Source organism: Tricharina praecox (assembly GCF_024521635.1).
Source record: "Tricharina praecox strain CBS 144465 chromosome Unknown BZA05scaffold_24, whole genome shotgun sequence".
NCBI classification, from domain to species: Eukaryota; Fungi; Ascomycota; class Pezizomycetes; order Pezizales; family Pyronemataceae; genus Tricharina; species Tricharina praecox.
This window is the reverse complement of record NW_026250426.1, coordinates 576,195-592,707: the sequence shown is the minus strand read 5'-3', so window position 1 is coordinate 592,707 and position 16,513 is coordinate 576,195. Positions and strand designations below refer to the sequence as shown.

Genomic DNA, 16,513 nt, shown 5'->3' with positions numbered 1-16,513 from the left:
TCACTAGCATTTTCTTAAAGATACTTTAGCACTACCATATGTTTTAAAGTATGCACTAATAATACGATCTCATGGGTGTTTGTGTTTTGTTTATTTAAGCTGACTGATAACTGCTAGAAGGTCTTTCAGGGTTCTTCTTGGTTTGGTATTTGGTGGGCAATGAACAAGTTACTACCCATTGCAAACCTGGATTTCTCCGTGATATGATTGTCTCTGGTGGGATTGTAGAGTTTGAGTTTTTCTTCTGTTTAATCCTACTCGCATTCAAGCGATCTAAATTATGGCGGCGTAAAATTTGAGTTTTATTTGGTTCTGTAGGTCGGAGCCGGACGAGCCGTCGGTTATATCTCGTGATGCAAGTGTGTATCATACAAGCGTGTGCTTATAGAAAGTGAAACACTGATCTCGGGACCCCGGCAGGCCTGCATAGGGCGTCCAGTCCGTTCTGGGCTATGCCCCGGACGGGGCCGAAATTTTCGGGCCGGAAAATCAAGGACTGTAGGGCTCCGGGCAAGCTAGAGGAGGACTGAAGCCCCATTGGGGCCCGGAAATTTTACCACTAGCGGTGGTAGTAGTGCCGGGCGTAGCCTGCCACTGCTGGTACGGTGCTGTCTCACTTCAATCTACGTACCAGATAGGTAGGGTCGGAATGATAGGTAATTACAATGATGCTAGTAGACAGCGAGGACTCGATTAAACTACATAATGCTACGACCTACAGCACGGCCATATGCATTTCCCTCGAGTTTGAATTCATCCTATGTGCATGTCTGTCACTCAGTATGCAGTCAGCCTGGCAGCTTCTCCGGCACTAAAAGTTCCGGTCTCTATGGGGCACCAGCCGGGCTCCGAGCATCTTGAACTTAGGACTGGACTGCTCTAGTCCGGCAAATCTTCGCCCCAGACGGGTCTGTGTCGCCGGGCCCTAACAGTCTTCGGTCCGGACGGACTATTCGCAGGCCTGGGACCCCGTCTTAAGGAAGATTACTTATCTTCTGGAGACTGCGTCCTCGGTATTGGTCGCGGTTTGAGTGGGCTTAAGCCGGAAGCTCGAGCCTTTATGAAGCTTGCTATCAGTAAGCTTACCCATAATGATCTCTCCGATAATAATATGTGTAGTCAGAAGTGGTATGTAATCCACTGGGCAATAAACCTCCATCACTTCGGTATTTTTTGTGGAGACGTTACAACTGAAGATCTACCTAGTCTTAAGACAGCCCGGCGATCCCTTGGTTTTGGTCATGGCGACGAGTAACAACCGAGCGGATGCAGGAAAATAGCGTAGTCATGAGGCTAGATCATCGTTAGGGCTTATGTACTAGATATTAGAAAGCTGAGCTGGTTTGGGTCTTGTGGATCCTCCCTAGGCATATGGGTTATGACCGAATTTCAGTCACAATCCATAATCGGACAAATCACCAAGCTAAGCGAGTGATGGATAAAAGTGCAAGATCAGGCTCTTAGCACTGTAGTTTTTCACCGTGTATGAGGGTAGAAATTGGCTATTGATATATGCGATGTCACTCGGTGACCATTGTCATACCTAGATGTGTGGTGAACCGGAAAGCAAAATCGCCGATACCGGCCGGCACCTCCTCTGGCACTTCTGTGGTTAAATGAATGAGCCACGCCGAAGCACTTCTGCCTCGGATACACCTATTTTCCTGCCTTAGGGAAGCCAGATTTGCGAACATTCTTATTCAGGCGGATAGAGCGCAAACCTGTTATTCAAAATATCGCAGGTAGCATTGTCTGGATAGGTGTTGCGTATCGACTTACCCCGCTCGTTTTTCTCGTCTGACTCTAGGTAATACTAGGTGCCAGCATCATCACTTCTAGGCCCGGCGAGAACAAGTAGAGAAGTGTGGTACAGGTGCACCAAAACGTGCGAAAAAGGGTGGAAAATCACCTCATTCGATTTCTCTCGCTACTAATACCCGCAGAAGCTTTATTCTATCTCATCGGGACAAAGCGGCCGAGTGCTTTATCATGTATGTGCGATACGAACGCGCTAAACAGTATGACAACATTCTGCATGATCTCGCGGGAGGAATGGAGGGGCAGCAGATATACATCTCCCGGCAAGCCCCCGTGAACAGCCGACCGTATTATGGCAACGAACGACGAGCGGTCTGGATCACAGAATATGCGTGCACGGACCGCGCCTCTCTATTCTACCCCCGCCTCCATCCACCGGCTCAGTACCGGTTCATCTTCGTCCCCATCTACCTTGCCACGCAAATCGCTCTCGTCCAGTACCGCATGCTCCACTCGAGCTTCTTCCTGCCTCTTCAATCCCTCTTCCTTCTTCCGTGCCTTCCTCACCTCCTTGTCCTCCCACGTCTTCTCTTTACCTGTGCCTTCGCCCTCATCTTTTGATTTAAACAATGCATCCTCCAGATTCCTTGTCAACTTCGAAATGCGGTGATCGTTCTCCTCAAATCTCAAGTTACCAATCCGCACCAACATAGCGATGTACTCGTCGCTGACGAGCTTCTGCACTTTACCGTCCGCATCCAGCACCGCGACTATGCAGTCCAAGGCAAGGCCGTTGCTGCGAATGGCAACCATGGGAGACCCCGAGGAGTTCATGATGCCGCTTTCCCGGAAGCCAGTGGCAAGCGCAGTCGATAAGATGGCTTGGGCGGTATCGCGGTCGCGGGTCAAGATGTGCAGGATCTAGGTATCGACGCAGAGTTCAGATATCAGCAGTCCAAACTCAAATATGAGAAACCAGGATAACGACTAGGTGGGGGGGTTTCGGAAGCTCACCATGGTCTCGAACTTAAAGTGCACAAACCGGGTTCCCGCAGTCGGCACGAGCGAGCCGTTCCGAGCACCCGCGGGGCCCACCATCATATCCGCCAACTCCGAATCGGTTCGACCGGCGATATCTACCGGGTCGTGAGAGACGTACAGCCATCTTCCGCCCTCGCCCTTTCCGCTAACTCGGGATGCGGAGTCACCACCCTCGAGGAAGACGCTGACGCGCCCGCTACATGAGCTGGTGGTGACAACGTCTGCATGCAAGTTAAGCCGTGAGACCAGCGGCACGATCTGAACGTCGATGCTGCCCTTTGGCGATAAGTCCGGGGTTGGCGACTCGATATCGGCGAGGAGCCGCGCCTTCCGCCCGTCGAAGTGCCGATCTGACATTGCGGCCACGATCGGAATTTGCGTCGTGTCCGTTGTGGGGGCGGAAGCAAGCTGCAATCAGCTGAAGAATCTATGGCTGAGAGGGGTTCAGTTCGGATTCCGTTCTATCGGTCGGGGGTGGAGTCTGCCCGCGCGCAGAAAAAAGAGTGGGGGATCGTTGAACGTGGGGACAGCTGATTAGTGGCTTGGCTGCCGTCACCACATCTGGCACGCGTGGTCACGTCAACCTGACCGAAGAACACCATCCACACACGCGAGGCGAGGTAATCAACTTACTGTTGCTACACATCTGCTATATCGCCAGCTATACTATACTATACACGTACGGACGAACGAAAGAAAGGGGTTACAGCGATCATGCCACCTAGGAAGATGACCGGGTCTGCTCCCACGGCCACGCCGCGCCGCCAGTCTGCACGAACGAAGGCCCCGGTTAAGAAGAGTCCCTATTTCGAGCATCCATCCGAGGATGAGGACGAAGGCCACAAAGAGGAGAGCGACACAGCATCTGATTTCGAAGCGGAATCAGAGCCAGATGATGCTGTACATGAAGATGAAGTGGAGGCGTCGGAGGGGAGAGAAGAAGAAGCGGACGAGGATGAGGAAGAAGAGAAAGCTGCAAAGCCGGCCAGAAAACGGACGCTCTCGACCGCAGCGATATCCCAGCCAAGAGTCGTCAAGAAGAAAAAGGCCAGCACTGGCGAGGTGTTCATTCCGCACCAGCGAGCGCCCAGTCCGGGGGACATCGAATACGCGGACGATCAAATCCACCCAAACACGTTGCGCTTTCTGTCAGGTGACTGAGTTCCAGTCTCCGAAGCGAGGGTCGGCTAACCAGTTTATGTACACTTATGCAATAGATCTTACGGAAAATAATAATCGTAGCTGGCTGCATGGTACGTGGAGTTTTGCATTCCAGTCAACCGTGCCCGTAATCAGATGCCGTGCGCTGGCTTCCTCTCTCGCTGGAACCACGCCCTCCATGCGCTGCTGCCGTCGCGTCAGCTGTCCGAAGCCCCGGCGGCAGAGTGGCGATGTTATGGGCTCTGCGTGCGCTTTCGCGCTGCCATCGCATCAGGACTCAGCATGCTGGGGCCGGGTGCGCATCCGGAACTGTGCTCCTGAAGCTAACCCGCGTGTCCAGGACATGATGCCGTATATCGAGCGGGAAAGGCAGACTTCGACAAGTTCGTCGACAGTATGACAGCAGCTATGCCAGAGCGTGTTGACGACACAATCCCGGAGCTTCCCGTCAAGGATCTAGTACGTGGATTACCTTCCTTCTGTTGGCTGAAGACTTGCCTTTGCGGTCACATTCTGCACCTCGACCAACGTGATGCATGGCGTACGCGGAACACTATCCCCTCCGCATATTTGGTGATCCGGTGTACCCTGTCCGTTATCTGCTTGGGTGTCTTACGCCCTGTTGCGGATACACATTTCACCGATGCTGTGCGGCCGCAAGGCTGGCTATGAATGGCTCCTGTTACCCGCCCCGGATTCCTTTGCCGGATAGACTTCTTCCTGCTGCACATCGCCACTGGGCTGCTGCCTCCCTCTGCCCGTGCCCTGGCTGACATGCGGTCCCTTTGCGCAGGTGTTCCGGATCCACAGAGACATCAGGTAAATACGGCTACCAACAACACATGCATCAAGATCCGCAGCGGTTGCTGAATTTTCAAATCTTCTCACTAGGTTCAGCAATGATCAGACCCCGTATAAGGTAATCTATTAATCTATCGTTGCTTGCCTTACCTGCCCTGCGCATCCCGGGCCCGTTCCCACCGCTGGAGGCTATCTGTAGCCAACCCCTATGCAACAGAGCCATGAGCGGCTTCCCGATCTGATCGGTGTAGGTATTAAGTGATGTATAATGGCTGACGGACTGACCAGACATATTTCTCGGCAGCCTGGTATGTTGCTTCCGATCGAGAGATCGTCCGTTGAGCACTGCTTACATGCGGTCGTAAAAAATCAGGTCACGAACCGGAAGGAAGGGCCCGTATGCTTGCTACTATCTGCAAATCAAGCCTGGAGAAACAATTGCAGGCATGTTATGTGCTAAAGGCTGCGGCCCGTCCCTTGCCCCCCCTCCCTCCCCCCTTCGTCTCCTCCCTTCTCCTTCGTACACTTCTCTGTCGTACACACGCGCACCCACGGAAGGCTCTGCCGACCCGTTCGTTGGCGCCCCCTTGATATTCCGTTCATTGTCCCGTTGCGCCAACAGTGCAGATGTCTCAGAAGCGGGTGGACTAACTTTGTTGTGTCCTTATTCTGCTCAGCTGGCGGGCTCTGGCATCCAGAAGCACAGGCATTGGGTCTCATTCGACGCAGCATCGACAAGCATCCTGAGCGTCTCAAAAGAGTCCTGACAGGCGAAGGATTTGCCACGGAGTTCTTCGGAAAGTCCAAGAGAAATGAGAAGAACATGGTCAAATCATTTGTCGCGGCGAACGCAGCGTATGCATTGAAAACTGCACCTAAGGTATGGCAAACTATCCACTCTATGTGCGCATTGCCCTGCGCCCGCACCCGAGCCCTTCTTTCATATTCTTCACCCGGTCCCTCGGCTGTTATATCACTTGCCCTATTCCTACGACGGGTACCATGTGCTTGGCTCCAGCTTCCTTCGGCCTAATCGTGGGTAAGCCCTTCCCGATCCCGTCGTCGGTGACGGCGACTAGGAGCGCAATGTGCACAGGTATAAAACCGCCATCCTTCCGAGCCTCTCCCAAAGGATGCTTTGCCTAGCTTAGCGTGAGGTGTGCCTCGTTTCGCACATGCACGTCTTCCACTTCCCGCCAGCTCAGATCCTTTCCCCACCTTACCTGCTCCCGGTGAAGCCTGCTATATTCCCACCGGCGGTACCGTCAGCGCCGTTCATTCGTCACGTCACCTTGTACGACTGAATCATCATTACCGTTCTACCCTTTTTGTGCCCACCCCGGATGCCAATCCGCAACCTGTTTTTTTCTTTTTCCTTTTTTTTCTTTTGCCCCATACATACCATACCCATAGCCGTCCGTCGAGTATGTACCTAACTAACCTGGCATGAAACGCTCTCCCCGTGCTGCAGAATTATCCAAAGGATCACAAGGACATCGCACTCCTCCGTCTGAAGAGTTTCACTGTCAGCAAGACGCTGGACGATAAAGATGTGCTCTCGCCAGAGTTCCTGAACCGAGTGTTGGATATGTTCAAAAACATGGAGCCATTGGTAAGCCCATACCTTCCAATCACTCATGCTTGCCTAGGTAGATAGATGTCCATCGTCGATATTGTTGTAGGTGTCGTTATTTGAATTTTGATATTCTAGCATACCCCGCGGGCTCAGAGCCCATGGACATTGGACTGGCTTACCGTACATATATTTATATATACATGGTATATTAACTCGTGCCGGGGACGTACTGACTGGAACAGATCACATATCTCAACCGTGTCATCAAGCCTGACGCCGGGGACAACGACGACGACGACAGTGACGACGATGAGGATGCCGACGGTGAGGACGACGAAGAGGACGCCGAAGGTGAGGACGACGACGCCGTCGAGGAGTAGAGTAGTCTCCGTCGGGATCGGATCGGGGACCAAGCCTAGGTAGGCGGAGATCTAGATAGATAGACGTACTCGATGTAGAATGGAGCACGGCGGGTAAAGCGGTGGCATGGCATGGCATGGCATGGGGTGGGGTGGGGCCCGGGGGGATGAACATGGTTACGGGTCTCGCTCGAAGTACGGGACGTGGCGGGGCGGGAGGGCGGGGCGAAGTGGGGCGGGGACGGTTGTGGAACGTTGAACGTGTCCTTCCTTCGACGAATACACAATCTGCAATCTTGGAAAACGTTCACGAATCACGACTTTAAACGGTCATGATTATGTATTATTATTTTGTGAAGAATAATCTACTCTCGGGTGGACGATAGTTGTCGCTTGCATAACATAGCATGCCACCTAGGTAGGTAGTAGGTGGTATGTAGCGTACGATAGGTACCTTGGGGGCTGACGACGCAGTTCGCCGTGCGTACGGTACGACGGACGACGGAAGGGGGGAACAAAATAATGAGAAATGAGAAGAGGCAGCCCGGTGGGCGGTGGGCGAGTGCGAAGCCTGGTATGTAGGCTGGGGGGGTGATGTCTGCGCTGGTCCGGCGGGGAAACATTTCCGGGAGTCATCGTTGACGAGGGCACATTTTGATATTCCCTCTCCGGTTGGTGGGTTTCACGATTCCACAGCGCTCATTCGTTCGAAAGTTCGATCGAACGTGAAGAAAGAGAAGAAAAAAAGATGGGATGAATCCACCACCCCCCCTCCCCACTTCTCCTTGCCCTCCTCCCCCCCGCTCCTTTTTCTCCACCCTCACCATACACATCTGCAGCCAGGGATATGAACTAGAAAAAGAAGGTTGTGGTTGCGGGTTATGTGGATGTGTGGTGGTGGTTGTGTGTGAGTGAGAGTGAGAGAGCGACTTTCGTCATTATTAGGAAGGGTAAGGGAAGGGCAAGGGAAGGTGCAAGGGAAGGGAAGGTGCAAGGGAAGGGAAGGGAAGAGATGGGGTTTTCCGGGGCGGGCCGCTCGCGCAATTGGCGAGGTGGAGCGAACGCTGATTGGTGAGTGGGCGAAGGCGAAAGGGAAGGAAGGAAGGGGGAAAATATGATATCGTAATATATGTAGAGTGTGTAAAAAAAAGTTACATGTAACTAAGGCCTACATACCCACCACGGTGGCGGCCTGCGGCGGTTAAGGGAATAATCTACATACAACCCCCCTCCCCATCCCCCCCCCCATCCCCCCGACGCAAGTACTTGTGTAATGTGTTTTTTTTTAAACTGTGATGCAGCTGATTGGATCCGCCGGCTGAACCGAACTGCCATACCGAGAATGTTAAGAGAGGAAATAAAGTGATATGGGGAATTTGGGGTACGAGCGAGGCATGTATGTGTAGAGTAGGGGAGTCGGGTCGGGTTTCGCTCGCTCGCTGTGCCTGAGCTAAAGAGCTGTCTGCCTGCCTGCTGGAGCATCGCTCTACATATCATACATACCTTCCCTTCCCCTTCCCTTCCCTTACCCTTCGCACTGATGGATGTAACCTGCATTTCGCCGGGATCTCAGCCGCCGCCATGCCCACACAATCCAGGGAGTGGAGTCTGCTGAAGTGTTCTTCTCCGAGGGGAGGGGAGAGGGCATTGGTGCGCGGGGCGGCTGGTAATAAATACGTACATATGTGGAAGCAGTTAGCTAGGCACATAACCATCACATCATTGCTGCTTTAAATGTGGAGAGAGGAACCGCTGCAAAAGGAAGGAAATTCCATGTGTGCGTGCAAGTAGGTAATCAAGCAGCAGCAGCAGCAGAATAGAAGGGAAAGAAGTGAAAAAAGAAAGTCGGAAAGAAAGGGTCCAGTCTAGATGGCGGGGATGCTGGTGGAGGTGGGTGGTGGGTGGGGGTGGAGGTGGGTGGTGGTGATGATGATTATGATGATGGTGGATGATGGGGTTGTGTTACGGAGCGTGGGTGGTGGAGGGGCGCCCTCCAGAGTAGGTAGAGTAGAGTACGGATCCGATGTCCTCCCATGTTGTGCTGTGATGTGATGTGATCGCTCTCACAGCGTATGTGGAGAACCTAGGTAGAGTAGAAGTTCCCTTTACGGCGGCGGTAACTCACAAGGCGAAAGGAAAGTTGCCTCTGCCTCTCCACCACCCCCCGCAACTTCCAGGAAGAGATAGGCTCCCGAACGGTCGCTCCGGTGACATCACCACCACCAACCTTCCATCATCCCGAAGCTGCGGTCCCACCATACACCGATGCGCACTCGCACGACCCCGACCGTACCGGCATATCAACGCTCAAGACGCCCACACCCCCCTTCCCTCGAAACCCCAGAGGCTTAGACTTTTTATCCCACACCACTCCTTTTTTTTTCTCCCTACGAAGTTCGCTCGCAACGATAATATTGCTGGAGCCTCTCGACGACCAGTACCCTCTGCGGCGGCGGCGGGAGAGAAGAGTCTACTGCGAACCCTCCCCCCCTCTCCCGGCTCGCACGCACACACGCACGCACACAAATACACACACACAAGTACGCGGAGGTTGGTGACGTCGAAAGTGGGCGGGGGGAATGGAAAGGGTTTAGACGCTGTGGTTGGTTCACCGGACGGTCATGGCCTCAGCGATCAATTCTTGATTGATCTTCGCGGAAGCGCGATTACGGTGCATTCCGAATCGGTAAAAGATTTCTACCCGCTTTTGGGGGAGGGGAGGGGAGGGGAGGGGGAAGGCACACAACTCTTTGCATCCTAAGACCGCGCTGACAGACGTGTGTGTTTTTTTCTCTCTCTTTCTCTCTCTCTCTCTGCCTCTCTCTCGCTTTGCTTCGCTGTGATGTGGACTGACTGACGATACCCTGCTGCCAATCGCTGGGGGATCCGAGTGGCTGGTGGATGTATCACAGTTGATCCAGACGAACTGTACCCCCCGGCCCGCCCGCCCCCTCGCCCAGCAAGACACTCGATCCTTCCTGGGAGAGACGGGGCGAAAGAGAGAGAGGAAGGGAGAGAAAGAGAGAGAGAGAAAGAGAGAGAGAGAAAGAGAGAGAGAGAAAGAGAGAGAGAGAAAGAGAGAGAGAGAAAGAAAGAGAGACAGAGACAGAGACAGAGAGACGGACTGTGGGGAGGGATGTTGACAGACAGATAGAAAGCTGTGCCGCCATAGTGGAGCGTGACACGCGTAGGACTTTTTGGCAGGTAGACAATCTAGATACGAGGCGAGGCGAGACGAGACGAGGTGTGCATGGCCAGGGCCCGGGCCCGGGCCCGAGAGGGGGGTCAGGATCAGGCAGCGGCTCAAGTGAGCCGTAATCGATCACGGCGCGAGTGGTGTGGCATTTGCGCAACGCTGCTGCGTGCAACCGCCCAACCACGGCCATACAGCTGTTCTGCTATGGACGAGTAGATACTGCTGCTGTTGCTGCTTGCAATTGCCCAGGAAGAGAGAGGGAGAGAGAGGTTCCATGGGAACCAGCGGCACCATCTGTTCGATCCGGAACCGCGACGTATGTAACTGAATCCGTGCTTGCTAGCTGGCTGGCTCTCCCGCAGACAGACAGACGGACAGACCAGAACGGACGGGCCACAATGGACAGACCAGAACGGACAGACCACGGCCAGCGCGGCCGGGCCATACCTATCGCATACATACATAACCATCGTCATTATACTATCGCATTGCCGCTGCTACATACTTCTTACTTCCTGCTGTCACCACTCTGCAAATACCACGCCTCGTCTTCTGCTTCGTCTTCTGCTTCGTCTTCCGACTCAGTGGAGGGAGTACGCGGAAAGAGGAGCGGAGAGGTGGCATGTATGTATGTGGGCAGGCAGGCAGGTCGGTAGGCAGGCAGTTGGGCCGCGCTGTTCCGTGCTTTTTTGCTCTCAGTTCGCTGTCTGTCGGTTGCTGGTCTCGCGATAACAAGGGGGGCCCCTCCTCCCTCTCCGGACTCTGCCCAATTCGCTGTGCTGCTTGGGGTTGAGTGCCGCTTCTGATTGGGGAAGCCCGTCACCTTGTACTCTTCAGCTCCGCGCTGTCTTTTTATTTCTCCCTTCCCCCCTTGTCCCTAGGAGAGCACCACGATTTTATTTTTTATCCTCTGTAGTCCCAAGTAGGTACACACATCATCGCTGTCGGGAATTTATCGCTTTTTCTCATCGTCGTTTGGCGGGGTTCTCTGTCGGTTCTCTCCAACGCTGTTTTGCTCTCCTTCCTGGTCCAACCCGATCGCTAGCCTCACGACATCTCTTTTCCGAGTCCGTCTTTGCTCGCAATTGCTGGTGCACACCTTCGCCCCGCTCCGCCAGCCAGCAGCCAGAGCCAGAGCCAGAGCCAGAGCCAGAACCAGAACCAGAACCAGAACCAGAACCAGAACCAGAACCAGAACCAGAACCAGAACCACAACCAGAACCACAACCAGGGCCAGGACCAGAACCAGGACCCGAGCCAGGACCAGAACCAGGGCCAGCCCGCCAGCCAGTCAGTCCACCCCGTCCAGCCATCAAGGCCATCCCCGGCGGGGGGCGTTAGGAGAAGAACTCTGGGAAGAGCAAAACTACCCCTTTGGACCTTCCCCTCTTCGCCGCCGGTACCCGACTCTTCGCGCGGAATTCTGTTCTGACCGACAGCCCGCAAGCGCATACACGCACCCACACACCTCACATCCGCAAAGCCCCTCCCGCAACTCAATCAATCAATCAATCAATCAATCAATCAATCAATCAATCAATCAATCAGTTCCTGCGCTGTGGATTCGGATTGCTTACACGCCCGCCGACAACAACCCGGGCCAGATGCTGATATATTGTTTCCTTATTGATTGACGGCTTGCTCCCTGTTGTTTTCGAGTCAGCACTCACGATCGCGTCTTAGACGATTGGGTATCGGATCCGAGTCGACTGCGCACTCACGTTTGTTCCGTCGTTCGTTCACTTTATTCGCTGGCTGAGTGGAAGGTGTATCACCACTATCATCGTCGTCATTCATCGACGTCGTCATTCACCATAATCATCATCATCACCATCATCATCATCGTCACATCCCCCCTTCCCTAACTATCCATCCATCATCGTTCGTCGGCCATTGCTGTTTGTTGGTGGTGGTGATTGCTGTTATTGTTGTTGTTGTTGTTATTGTCGTTGTCTTTGTCCCGTTGCTCACCAATCCTCACTGTCCGTACAAAGCGTTCGCTGAGGGTGCCCGGTCGTCTCCTCCGCCCCTCCTCCGCCCCTCCCCTCCCCTCCCCCTCTCTTCCTCCCCCCTCCCCCTCGTCCCCTCCCACGTCCCGCCCGCGCAAGAAAGATCACCCGGCCGTCTGTAGCCACGACCGTCACTCCACCGACGGCGGAGGGCCGCACCGTACATCGCATCGCCGAGACATAGTTGCTGGAATCGCCGAGTCGATCCATCGACACCTGCTCGGCCTCCTCAACCCGTACCACAACAAACTCACCGCTACCACTGCCACTACCACTACCACTACCACTACCACGTCGCGCACGTCTCCGCTCTCTCTCTCTGTCCACGTCTCTATTATTTCTCCACCTCCCCGCTCTCTCCACTCAATTCTCTATTATTTCTCTCCACCCCTCCGCCATCTCCCTCTGCTTCTCGCTTCCATCCTCTTCTCTCCTCTCCACTCTCCACCCTCCCATCCGACTGGCTCTGGCCAATTCTCTTTCCTTCTTTCCTTCTTTTCTTCTTCTTTCCTTTTTCGCTTTCATATTTTTTGTGAGAAAACTAAAAAAAAACTCTTGGTTTCCCTAGCACTCCGCCTTGCCTTCCCGGGCGCCGCATGTGCATTTACAGTTTTTGAAACGGGAAACCTTTATTTTATTTTTCTCGGTGCCGTCTCGTTCTCGCCTCACACACGAATCTCTATCGGCAGCGGTTCCTGCACGTTACCCAGGAGCTGGCAACGCACGCGAAGGGGAACAACTCCTTAAGAGATAGACCCCTCCCCATTCGTCCCGACACTCTGGTAACAGCGAGACGGCCGAACCGTGAAAGCGAAACTCCGGGGGAACTTCTACCGCCTGTTCCTCGTCAAAGCCCAGCCACATCACATAACCGCCAGCCCGCTTTGCCCGGCTCCCTCTGGCTGGCCACCTGCCTGCCTCCGTCTGGCTGGCCACTTGCCTTCCTGCCTGCCTACCTCGCTCACCCGTCGCACACACTCACACTCAACTCACACTCACACGCACGCTCGCACGTCTTCCGCCTGTCTGCCCCTCGCGCACGCAGTCAGCGGGACATCCCTCCATCCCTCCCTCCCTCCCTCACCCCTTCACTTCACTTCCCTTCCCTTCCTTTCCCTTCTCCCCCTCCTTCCCTCTTCCAACAACTCTTCCTCACCCTTACTCATCCTCCGCCCATCCATCGCCCGTCCGCCCAGTACTGATCTGTCCACTCGGACGACCCTGTCCCTTTCGGGCTGCGTTCTCGGTGAAAGCGGCTTCCCGCTGAGATCACCCTTCCCGGTGTCGTTGTCTCGCTCGTCTGGTCCACCATCCCTGCTTCCCCTTCCCGCCGCCCGCAGCCTTCGTGGACCATGCGTATGCACGAGACTTTCTGAACACCACCTCCACTACCACCACACATTCCTCGGCCACCGCCCCAACCACTACTACCCCCCCTCACACACTCCCTCCCCCCCATAAATTCCCAGCACCGGGATACATTTAAACATCTTCATCCCCCCCCCCACACACACTCACACACACATACACTCACACACACACATCTTCACTCAACCAACACCCTCGCTCCCACGCACCTATCTACCACTCCTCCTCCTCCCGCCGGCCCATAAAGAAAGCATCACACCAGTGCAGCCACCCAGTCCTACATCTACATCCTCCTCGCCCGTCCAACCACGCCCTCCCATTCCAACACTCTCGGCGCAACCCCTCATCCTCACTCCAAACAACACTCCCGCCAACCAAACTTCCAGCTTTCGCCCCCCCCTTCCACTCCTCGCGTCCATCCGGATCGTAGCCTTGTACACCGTCTTCCACCAGCCACTCCAAAGCGCGCTTGCTAAGCTCCGCCGACCACCTCGCCCCGCTTTCGTCCATCCGGGTCTACTAGGTCTGTCCTGTCCGCCCAAGTCTTCCGAACACACTTCCCTTAGGCCAACCCCCTCATCGCCCCGTTCGTACTGCTCAATCTAGAGCCCTGGACTGACCTTTAAGAAGACTTCCTCACCCTTCTCCCTCCCATCCTTCGCACAGTCAGCCGATGGCAGCATTGAGTCGGCACGCAAACCTCAACATGTTCGCTCCTCCAAATCCCAACGGTATGGGTGGTCCCCCGGGTCCTCCGAATCACAGTCCCTACCACCTCCCGCCACACTACCATCAGCAGCCCGCGCCGAGACAACGGACCGCAATTGCCTGCAGGTATTGTCGGAGGAGAAAGGTATGTAGTGATGAGAAACAACCTCTCTCTCCCGTGCCCTTCCCCCCAATCCATAACCCCCACTTCCCCCCCCTCCAATCTCGAAAATTGCGACTGACGGACAATTTGTTGCAGATCCGATGCTCTGGATTCGAGACCTCCCCGGACGGTAGGTGTGCCAACTGTATGCGGTTCAACCAAGAATGCGTCTTCACTCCCGTCTCGTCTCAAACCGGCCCGATACAAGCCTTCGTGCCCGCTCCGCAGTCGGCCCTTGGTCGCCAGACAGTGTACGGACCTCACGGCGCACCATTACCGCAAGGCTACATCATGCAACCTACCCACGACAACGTTCGACTCCCGCTCCCAGCGTCCCATGACAACCGGTACAACCTTCCGAGCCCCGGCGGCCACGTAAACGGCGATCCACCATACATGTCGCAGGAAGACCGGAGTCATCAACTACCACCGCCGCTTGGGCACTCTCAGAGCGCCTACGGCAGGAGAAGTTCGGCCGATGACTATCAAGGTCATTATTCGAATCAACCTCCCTCCCCTTCGTCCCATCTTCCAGCTCCCGGTCACACCTTCCCTCCTCCACCTATGAATGGATCTTCTTCGACGTACACGTCAAGTTACGGGCAGGGGCCACCGGCACCAACGCTTTCGCAGGTGCCGGGGAGCTATTATCCGCCACCGCCGTCGAGCGCTTCAGCCTCGTCGCAGCGGCCGGATTCCCCGGGCTCGCATCGCTCGTCCGGCGAACACCACAGCGTGTCGCCGCAGCCCCACCTGACGTTTCATCCGCCCATGCTCCACCCGAGCCATCGCGAAACGTCTTCAGGCCCGAGCTCGCCCAATGGGCCGATCCCGTCGATGCAGATTGCAGGTCTCATCGACACGCCCCAGCCCGGGCCTCCGCTTTCGCAGCACCAAGCACGGTCTGCGGCCGACGGAGACATGCTAATGCGTCTCAATTTCCGGACCGGCCTATAACTCGGCAGGCTCCGGCACGCATCGGTGTGTTGCTACTGCACCTTTCAACTACAATATTTAACTTTGATTTCTCCCACTCTCGTTCAATCCCGAGCACAGACCGTAGATCGGCAAGTCGGCAGCAAGTAATCATCACCGCGGGCGCCTAGCGGTAGTTTTGTACTTTGCATGGTCTTTTTCGGTTCTTGGAGGGTCTATTTTTTTCGTCCCGTCGTTACCTTCGTTCTCGTACATTGTGGGTAGGGCGTCGTATCTGTGCTTTGTTGGGTGTCTATATTTATGATTTTTTGGCATCTGGTTTGGCTGGTTTCCATGTTATCCTGTCACGATTGTACGAAGAAACGAGCTTTCTCGGTCCGGTCACCGGAGGGGGGGATGGTGTTGTGTGTGTGCTGTGTGCTGTGTTGTGTGTGTGTGCGTCTGTATACACGGCAGGGGAGGACCCAGAAGATCAACTCAGTGGGGGATGAGGATTCGCCCGGCGGCTTTCTCGCGGTGGCTCCTCGATTCACCTATTTCTTGCGGATTCGTTCTACTGCTTTCTCGTGTGCTTGTTTCAATGTTTTTGCATCGGAGGTTTATCTGTGCTTTATTTTTCCGTCTCGGTTTTGGTTTCACACCCAGATTTCTTTTTTCCTAGTTGCGTGCTCTCTCGTCATTATTCTCTGCAGCATTATCGTTTATACCTGGGGAGGGGGAGTGTGTTTTGGTGTTGTGGATGTTTGTCTTGGTTTCTGGAGTGGTTTATTCGTTTTTGAGTTTTGATTCCGATTTCATGTTTTTTTCGTTACTGTTCGGTCCGGTGCCTGTCTGGACTCTTCAGGTTCTACTCTACGGCGATTCTCAGCCCTTGAGACTTGTGATAAGTCGGGCAATTCCCCTTCGCCTCCCCTTCCGTGTGTGGGAGTCGAATACCTACGTCATGTGGTTTGTTTTTTCTCTCGCTTTCCACGGGAGGTGGGATGGATTGTTTCTGGAGCATCTTTGTATTTTCTTTGTTTCTTTCTTTTTCTTTTTTCTTTTGATTCTTGTTCTTCTTCTTGGCTTCTTCTTCTTCTTCTACTTCTTCACTTACCCGAGTAAGAGTAAGAGTATATACATATAATATCAGACACCCGTCGTGTCGTTCCGCTCGTTTCCCGTCTTGTTTTATCATTGATCATTGAGTCCCGGTGACGTTCCTGGGGGTTCCGGTGACGTTCCTGGGGGTGGAGGGGGAGGGGGGTTATGGTTTTTTTCCTTGGGCTTCGCTCGCTCGCGGTGATCCGGAACGGTACGCGGGAGCGGGAAGTGCATGCTTTGCCTTTGCCTTGAGCGAGTGTGCGGTGCGTTACGTTGCGGTGCGGTGCGGTGCGTTGCGCTGCGTGGGGCGCGGGATCGGATCTGGCATGCCCATGCTCATGTCCACCCCCTACT

At 54.5% G+C, this 16,513-nt stretch overlaps 5 protein-coding genes across 5 annotated transcripts; 3 read left to right on the top strand and 2 right to left on the bottom strand.

Annotated features, from left to right (window-relative positions):
- Nucleotides 1-1,906: 1,906 nt before the first annotated feature.
- Nucleotides 1,907-3,304, bottom strand: BZA05DRAFT_407231 (tRNA wybutosine-synthesizing protein 3). The gene is made up of 2 exons (XM_051484609.1): nucleotides 2,773-3,304; nucleotides 1,907-2,679 (listed from the first exon to the last, which is right to left on the bottom strand). The coding sequence occupies exons 1-2, from the start codon at nucleotides 3,154-3,156 to the stop codon at nucleotides 2,170-2,172; spliced, it is 894 nt and encodes a 297-aa protein (XP_051336839.1). The 5' UTR covers nucleotides 3,157-3,304; the 3' UTR covers nucleotides 1,907-2,169.
- On the top strand, nucleotides 3,305-6,899 carry BZA05DRAFT_476299 (uncharacterized protein). Its single transcript, XM_051488242.1, has 10 exons — nucleotides 3,305-3,952; nucleotides 4,017-4,052; nucleotides 4,301-4,419; nucleotides 4,754-4,779; nucleotides 4,852-4,879; nucleotides 5,050-5,069; nucleotides 5,135-5,205; nucleotides 5,439-5,641; nucleotides 6,233-6,373; nucleotides 6,580-6,899. The coding sequence occupies exons 1-10, from the start codon at nucleotides 3,514-3,516 to the stop codon at nucleotides 6,715-6,717; spliced, it is 1,221 nt and encodes a 406-aa protein (XP_051336838.1). The 5' UTR covers nucleotides 3,305-3,513; the 3' UTR covers nucleotides 6,718-6,899.
- A 1,234-nt stretch (nucleotides 6,900-8,133) lies between these two features.
- On the bottom strand, nucleotides 8,134-8,600 carry BZA05DRAFT_407216 (uncharacterized protein). Its single transcript, XM_051484608.1, has one exon. The coding sequence runs from the start codon at nucleotides 8,409-8,411 to the stop codon at nucleotides 8,190-8,192; it is 222 nt and encodes a 73-aa protein (XP_051336837.1). The 5' UTR covers nucleotides 8,412-8,600; the 3' UTR covers nucleotides 8,134-8,189.
- A 1,690-nt stretch (nucleotides 8,601-10,290) lies between these two features.
- Nucleotides 10,291-11,324, top strand: BZA05DRAFT_421135 (uncharacterized protein; the record flags this gene model as incomplete). Its single annotated transcript, XM_051485679.1, has 2 exons — nucleotides 10,291-10,516; nucleotides 11,011-11,324. The coding sequence occupies 2 exons, from the start codon at nucleotides 10,291-10,293 to the stop codon at nucleotides 11,322-11,324; spliced, it is 540 nt and encodes a 179-aa protein (XP_051336836.1).
- Nucleotides 11,325-13,598: 2,274 nt separating this feature from the next.
- On the top strand, nucleotides 13,599-15,237 carry BZA05DRAFT_141317 (uncharacterized protein). Its single transcript, XM_051478900.1, has 3 exons — nucleotides 13,599-13,792; nucleotides 13,900-14,122; nucleotides 14,237-15,237. The coding sequence occupies exons 2-3, from the start codon at nucleotides 13,943-13,945 to the stop codon at nucleotides 15,095-15,097; spliced, it is 1,041 nt and encodes a 346-aa protein (XP_051336835.1). The 5' UTR covers nucleotides 13,599-13,792; nucleotides 13,900-13,942; the 3' UTR covers nucleotides 15,098-15,237.
- The last annotated feature ends 1,276 nt before the right edge of the window (nucleotides 15,238-16,513 follow it).

Bases quoted from the DNA above. Each gene is read 5' to 3' on its own strand.
- BZA05DRAFT_407231 (XM_051484609.1), bottom strand. From the start codon at position 3,156: ATGTCAGATCGGCACTTCGACGGGCGGAAGGCGCGGCTCCTCGCCGAT. The intron at 2,680-2,772 runs GTGAGCTTCCGA...GTCGATACCTAG, and splicing joins ACTTTAAGTTCGAGACCATG to ATCCTGCACATCTTGACCCG.
- BZA05DRAFT_476299 (XM_051488242.1), top strand. From the start codon at position 3,514: ATGCCACCTAGGAAGATGACCGGGTCTGCTCCCACGGCCACGCCGCGC. The intron at 4,780-4,851 runs GTAAATACGGCT...TCTTCTCACTAG, and splicing joins CGGATCCACAGAGACATCAG to GTTCAGCAATGATCAGACCC. The intron at 5,070-5,134 runs GTATGTTGCTTC...GTAAAAAATCAG, and splicing joins ACATATTTCTCGGCAGCCTG to GTCACGAACCGGAAGGAAGG.
- BZA05DRAFT_407216 (XM_051484608.1), bottom strand. From the start codon at position 8,411: ATGGTTATGTGCCTAGCTAACTGCTTCCACATATGTACGTATTTATTA.
- BZA05DRAFT_141317 (XM_051478900.1), top strand. From the start codon at position 13,943: ATGGCAGCATTGAGTCGGCACGCAAACCTCAACATGTTCGCTCCTCCA. The intron at 14,123-14,236 runs GTATGTAGTGAT...AATTTGTTGCAG, and splicing joins GGTATTGTCGGAGGAGAAAG to ATCCGATGCTCTGGATTCGA.